The sequence below is a fragment of the Cydia splendana genome, chromosome 11 (assembly GCF_910591565.1).
Source record: "Cydia splendana chromosome 11, ilCydSple1.2, whole genome shotgun sequence".
Taxonomy (NCBI): Eukaryota; Metazoa; Arthropoda; class Insecta; order Lepidoptera; family Tortricidae; genus Cydia; species Cydia splendana.
In genome coordinates, this window is record NC_085970.1 from 16376365 (window position 1) to 16383739 (window position 7375).

At 42.9% G+C, this 7375-nt stretch overlaps 1 protein-coding gene across 1 annotated transcript; it reads right to left on the minus strand.

The window, feature by feature from the left end:
• Positions 1-416: 416 nt before the first annotated feature.
• On the minus strand, positions 417-6066 carry LOC134794828 (uncharacterized). The gene is made up of 2 exons (XM_063766628.1): positions 4674-6066; positions 417-692 (listed from the first exon to the last, which is right to left on the minus strand). Exons 1-2 carry the CDS (start codon positions 5706-5708, stop codon positions 474-476), a joined length of 1254 nt encoding a protein of 417 aa, XP_063622698.1. The 5' UTR covers positions 5709-6066; the 3' UTR covers positions 417-473.
• Positions 6067-7375: the final 1309 nt, after the last annotated feature.

Below are 7375 nucleotides of genomic sequence, written 5' to 3' on the forward strand. Positions count from 1 at the left end.
CACAAAGTGGTAACTAAATGTCAGATGTGTCGTAACAGAGTCCACACAATGTGTCTAGAATTGTTTCGAAACAAAGTGTCGTCGCCGTGTCTACACTTTTCCGTAACAAGGTGTCGACACATTTGTGTGCACTTTGCGTGTGGTTTGCGACCAAATCTGACAGCAAATTTGTGACAGCAAATGTCAATATAAAATACCTCTTGAAAACCAAGTGTTCAGGATTGTAGAAGGACCAGGCAGAATAAAAAATTGTTTAAAAATAGAAATGTACTGTATTCTGCCACACAAGTACATATAAAAAAAATAGAAAAATCAGTTGCTTGTTACATGTTCAAAATTGCAACTTCACACCGTTAGCTAGATCGAAAATTAAGACCGAGGTCGCCTCCGTCTCGCCGCAGTCCCCGCTGAAGCCTTGCGTTTCGTTCCAACATGCCCGCCCACGTTGAAAGGTTGGTCTTTCAACAATAGATTTACTTTTCGATTGGTAGTGGACATATTTTGCTGAACGCACGACGGATGATCCCAGACGACGTCCGGATGTCGGCCACACGATTGATGCCATCAGATCCAGGGATGACGCTAACGATTCTGCCGAGCTTCCATTTCATTGGAGGGAGGTTGTCTTCTTTGACGACGACCATGGTATCGGTTGCAAGTTGACCCTTGGCTTGCCTCCATTTGGTTCGCTCCTGAAGTTCAGAAACATATTCTTTATACCAGCGAACCCAGTAGTGTTGCCTCAATTGTTCGATCCTCTGGTACCGTGTAAGTCTCAAAGGAGGAATCTCTGTCAGACAGGGAGTCGGAAGAGCTGTGAGTGGCCGTCCGATTAAAAAATGGCCTGGAGTAAGTGGTAGCAGATCAGAAGGATCGCTGGTTAAAGGAGTAAGAGGCCTTGAATTTAAAATTGCCTCTATTTGACACAGTGCGCAATAAATTTCTTCAAAGGTTAGATGACAGTTACCTAAGACTCTAATTAAGTGATGTTTAGTGGATTTCACCCCGGCTTCCCACAAACCCCCAAAGTGTGGTGAATATGGTGGAACAAAGTGAAACCTAATGCCGTCATTGGCTGCAGACTCAGATAACGTCCTTGCATGACTGGTAAGGAATCTCTTTAATTCATTGTATGCCCCGACAAACTGGGTTCCATTGTCGGAGTATATATCAGAAGGTAAGCCGCGGCGACTAACGAATCGCTTCAACGATGCCATGTAACCTTCTGCAGACAAGTCACTACATAGCTCAAGGTGTACACACTTCGTTTTAAAACACACAAAGATCACGATGTATACCTTTATGGTTTGACTACCACGACCCTTTCGAGACGCAGCCAGTATAGGACCGGCATAATCTACGCCAACAACCTCGAAAGGAAAGCCTGGCGTTACTCGCGGTGAGGGTAAGTTGCCCATAAGTGGCGCTATAGTTGCGCCGCGCATACGAGTGCACAAGACGCATTTGTAATACGTTGACCTAGCTTGTGTACGACCACCGATTGGCCAATAGGTAGACTTTACATATGCTAGCATGGCTTGAGGTCCCGCGTGTAACAAAATGAGGTGAACGGAATTGAAATATGTCACCGTTATAAAATGCCCTTTCGGCAAGATAGCTGGATGCTTTTTATCAAAGTTAAAAGGCCCGTTTCTAAGTCGTCCGCCTACACGCATAAGTCCTTCAGAATCCACGAAAGGATTCAGTTTTGTAAGCGGGTCTTTGGCTTTGAGTAAGGTTTTATTTTTAACATCATCATATGAGTAAAATGATTCTATCTGCGATAATTTTACTAAAATATTCGTAGCCGCATGAAGTTCTTTAGTGTTAAGAAATCCCGAATTTCTGACACTACCCGGTCGTGCGTTATTGATAAACCGTAGAACGTAAGCGGTGACTCGTTTGAGTTTAGTAAAATTGGAAAACTTCGTAAGATTCAATTCTGATAGAGGGGATATTGTAGCGTCGGTCGCTACATTAGCAGTGATTATCTCAGCCTTAACTTCATCACTATCCCTGCTCGCGTGGTGATTTTTGGGCCAGTCATCTTCGTCATTACGTAGGAATGCTGGACCATTCCACCAAATATCAGCCGCAGCAATTGAACCCGCATCAATTCCGCGTGAGACCAGATCCGCTGGATTGTCCTTAGTCGGTACGTGTCGCCAAGGCCAACTGCCAGTGATTTCGAGTATATCAGCTACGCGATTTCGTACGAACACCTTGAGTTGGTTTGGTAGCATTCTAAGCCATCCTAACACGATCATGGAATCGGTCCAAAATGTACAACTGTCTGCTTTCATGCGAAGTGATGATATTCCTTTTTGGTAAAGCTGTGCTCCGATCAAAGCTCCGCATAATTCCATTCGGGGAATAGTTACCGGCCGAAGTGGAGCTACCCTACTTTTTGCCATGAGTAACCGAGTAACTACTCCTGTGTTAGTGATAGTACGTACGTACAAGCAAGCTCCGTACGCAGATTGAGACGCATCCGTAAAAATGTGGAATTCCACTCGCGACGCGTGGATACCTACGACACTACGCGGAATGCATAAATGGTTTAATTCCGGTAAAGACATTGTTATGCTATGCCACTTTTGAGAAATCTCTTGAGGCACTTCATCATCCCAAGAAACTCGTGAAAGCCATAGAAGCTGAAGCAAGATTTTACCCTGAATGACAACCGGCGATAAAAGACCTAAGGGGTCGAATATTTTTGCTATCGTGGAGAGGATAACCCGCTTGGTTAATTTTTCAGGGTTTTTTCCTAAGTCGATAGTAAAATACAAGAGATCGGCTCCACTTTTCCAACCTAGCCCTAGGGTCTTGCTTTCGTCCAAGTTGCCTAAATTTAGATTTCTAGAATCGTCACTATGTTCATTTATGAGCCTAGGTTCATTTGAACGCCACTTGCGTAAATTCATACCAGCACTTTTAAGTACTGCACTGACCTGAGTTATAATGCTGGTGGCTTCTTGCTCCGTATCTGCCCCGGACAAAAAGTCATCCATGTAAAAGTCATGGGCAATGATTTCAGTAAGTCGAGGGTCCGAGCAGTCCATTGATAACTGTTTAAGGCACCTAACAGCTAAGAACGGAGCGCTGGCCGTACCGTAAGTGACCGTATTTAATTTGTATATGCACAGAGGTTCAGATGGATCATTGCGCCAAATGATTTGTTGCAAATACCTATCGTCAGGGTGCACGACTATCCTCCTATACATTTTTTCCACGTCAGCCGTGTACACAAAACGGTATTGCCTAAACCGTAACAAGATAGCTATGAGATTGTCCTGAATAGTAGGTCCTACGTACTGAATGTCGTTCAGCGTGACTCCGGTAGACGTGCGCGCACTAGCATTGAACACGACCCGGAGCTTTGTCGTGAGACTAGACAGCCGTAACACGCCGTGAAAAGGCAAGAAGTTTCCTACTATCTCATTGGAAGTAACCTTGGACATGTCTCCCAAAGTCTCGTATTCGTTCATAAAATCTTTGTACATAGACTTCAATTGTGGCTGCCGTTCTAGTCTGCGCTCTAACGACAGGAAACATTGTTTTGCCCGCTCGTAAGAATCGCCCAACGAAGATACAGGCTGCTTTAAAGGGTACCTAACCATAAACCTACCGTCCGGTAACCGAGAGGTATTTTTAACAAAGTGTTCCTCGCAAGCCCGTTCATCGTTGGTATAATGCGCCGTCGCGGGTTTTATTGTTGCTTCGTCTAACTTCCAAAAACGCGTCAATTCATCATCTTGATTATTAATTTGAACGAAATTACAACAAATGCTTTTAGAGTTAAGGTTATGCGCATTACGACCAGACACTACCCAACCTAGCTTGGTCTCATAAACTATGGGCTTGTTTCGTCCCAATTTAATTTTATTGCTACCTAATAATTCCATAAAGACCTCGGCACCAAGAAGAATATCGATAGGTGCCGGCGAGTGGAACTGAGGATCAGCCAAGACTAAATGTTCAGGTATGCCTAGCATTGATACATTTACCTTTTGTAAAGGTAAGTCGCATGTAGCTTGTGGAACTACGTAAAATGACCTTTTCATGCTGAAACTTTTGTCAAACAACGATGAAAACCTTGCGTCACATAATTTATGTACGTTTGACTTAATATTTTGAATGCCAATTAAAGACGCATTTACCTCCCTAATAGGTAACTTAAGTTTTTTGCAAAAGTCAGCTCTAATAAAATTAGGTGATGACCCATTGTCCAAAAATGCGCGTGCCATATGTGGTTTACCGTCTCGATCATATACTTCTACTAGCGCAGTAGACAGTATGACTTGACCCTGTAAAGCAGGATGGGCCGGCAACAAGACGTCTAGGTTAGCACTGCAGCCAGGTTCAGATGCGGACTCGTCGTGCTCGCTTGGACTGCTGGGAGTCACTTGTATCGCCGGCATTGCTACTGGAGCCTCCGACGGCAACCTATCCACACGTATAAGCGAGCTATGACGTAATGAACACGACTTGCACGGACCACGCCTACAATACTTCGCTATGTGCCCGGGTTTTAAGCAATTCAAACATACTTTCATCCCTTGAACCTTATCAGCACGTTCTTTATTAGATAACGCGAGAAAGTCGGGGCACTCAAATAACCAATGACCACGCTTACATGACGGACATTCATATGTAAAAAGTGGGCTACTCACAGTATCGGTTTCACGTTCATCTAGTCCTACGAAACATTTTTCCTTTACCCGTCGCACGGCGGAGCGCGCGTGCGCCGCAGGGACAGCGCCGGCGCCGGCGGCGAGCGGCCAGGACGCGCGACGTCCGGGGCCCTCCATCGCCATGGTTTCCAATAGATCCGCACGATCGCTGAGGAAATGTATGATAGCATCGAAAGTAATTGTTTCGCAACTAGGCACAAACTCCTCCCACTCACGTCTAGTAACATTGTCAAGTTTTTGACATATTATATACACTAATAATGTATCCCAATGGGTGGTTGGTTCATCAAGGGTCGCTAACGCACGTATATTTTTGCATATCGTGTCTATAAGATGCCGAATAGCTGTCGATGACTCCTTGGTAATTGGGTTTATATTAAATATGGCCCTAATATGATTATTTACTAATAACCGCTTATTATTGTATCTGTCGCATAATAATTGCCAAGCTATTTTATAGTTACTACTGGACAATGCTAATGATTGAACAATTACTGCGGCACTGCCTTCTAATGAAGCCCGCAAATAATGAAACTTGTTTACATCATCGATGGAGTCGTCATTATTAATCAAACTATCAAATGTGTCGCGAAACTCAAGCCATGTATCATACGAGCCTCCAAATTTGGGTAAAGAAATGGTAGGTAACTTACATTTTACATGTGGATGACGCCGTGTATTGTTATCGGAACCCCCATCGCTAGGCGCGACCTTGGTATGCATGGTTACCAATTCCTTAGCCGCCGCGACTGACGAGTAGTACAAATCCTCGAAGTCAGACCTCTCGTCTAATTGGGCCTCGTCATCCTCAACCATATACTCCAACTTGGTTTGAATCTCGTCATACGTGTTGTAAACACATTCTAATTTAGCAATCCGAAGTTGCAGTTCCGTCACCTGAGCCGCACACAATGCTTTTTCGGCTAACTCGCGTATATAACCTGAAAATTTAGTTAATCGCGACTTAATATGACCCCTCTTCTTAACTAACTCTTTAATCAAGGCTTCATTCATTTTAAATTGCACTTAGTATTTACCTTCTTAGCACTTTCAACACTCTGTTCCACTAACAACACCAGCACCACGAGAGAACGTAAACTAAAACACTTTCTTACGAATTTAATGTTAATTACTCCGATGTTGTTTACTATAAGCAAGCCGGCTAAGTTATGGCGATAAGTACCTATGTCGGCCGGGCGTACCGTTAGATATGGCAAAAAAACGTTTATCAGCGCTCGACCGATGCACTTATTATGCAATTATGTAATTGAGATATATTTGAGTTTTAAAGTATGATTTATTTGTATCGTAGTTTTTAAATTAGGTTACGGTTATTGTTTAAAGGCCTAATATAGGGTTTTAAATATAAGTTTCTTTCTAAATTGTGTCAAATAGAGGACTATTATTGAAAAATAGCTATTAATGCTTCTTACGTAAATGATTGCAAGATATTAAGGAACGGACTCACTTTTAGCTCCTCTTAACCTGTTCACTCCTTATCGACGTCGTCGGATTGTAGTATTCCGGAATAACGGTAGAACAGTTGATAAATTCGTAGCTGATGGATGAAGATATAGCCGCCTCGGGATGTTTCAAGCTGCACTCCTCACTGGAAAGCCGGTATGTTGGATGCGCAGGAAATATTCCACACGTTGCGTTTCTTCTTTGTCTCAGCCGTAATGGCGGTCCTTAGTCCTTAATATCTCGTAGCTCGCTGATTCAAATAATTATCCGGCTCGAAGGACCATGTTCAGGATTGTAGAAGGACCAGGCAGAATAAAAAATTGTTTAAAAATAGAAATGTACTGTATTCTGCCACACAAGTACATATAAAAAAAATAGAAAAATCAGTTGCTTGTTACATGTTCAAAATTGCAACTTCACACCGTTAGCTAGATCGAAAATTAAGACCGAGGTCGCCTCCGTCTCGCCGCAGTCCCCGCTGAAGCCTTGCGTTTCGTTCCAACACCAAGGTTTGTCAAACTACTATTAGTGTCTCGTGTGCTCGTAATTCTAGTAAGTCATCATGGGCAATGCAAATGATAATAATCGACCGAAACCATATAAACACCCAACACCCGTCAACCTTTTACAGAAAAGTTTTTAAAGAAATTCAATAAGCTACTTAGGTCAGGCAACGAATGCTCCAAAAGTTGTAGAGGGAAATGCTCGGAACACAATTTTTGACTCCGTAACTCGGTTTGACAAGTTAGGAGGTGAACATATCAAAAGTCCCCGGCCGTAGCCCTTGAGCGGGGGGGAGAGAGGGGGCTTTGAAGGTCCCATTTTCCCGTTTTTCGATTATATCTCGGAAACTATGCATCTCAGCGACATGGCCACTTATACAAAATGAAAGTTAATTTAATTTGTTACAAGTTTATTCCGTCAATTTTTTCGATATGTTGAATAGTTTTTGAGATATCCGCTCTTGAAAGTTTATTTAGGGCTCTCAATTTTATCTTGATATATCTATATCAGTGAAGGTGCTAGGCCGTGTTTGGTATCGTTTTCGTATAAATCTGGGGTGCTGAATCCATTTAAGATATCACATTGACACCATTCCACAAAATAAAAATAAATCTTTTTAGGGTTCCGTACCTCAAAAGGAAAAAACGGAACCCTTATAGGATCACTCGTGCGTCTGTATGTATGTCCGTCTGAATACACAAAATAGTTCTTTA

Excerpts from the sequence above, each read along its gene's own strand:
- LOC134794828 (XM_063766628.1), bottom strand. The coding sequence starts at position 5,708 with ATGAATGAAGCCTTGATTAAAGAGTTAGTTAAGAAGAGGGGTCATATT. Across the intron at positions 693-4,673 it reads ATGAACGTGAAACCGATACT|GAGCGAACCAAATGGAGGCA; the intron begins GTGAGTAGCCCA and ends TCTGAACTTCAG.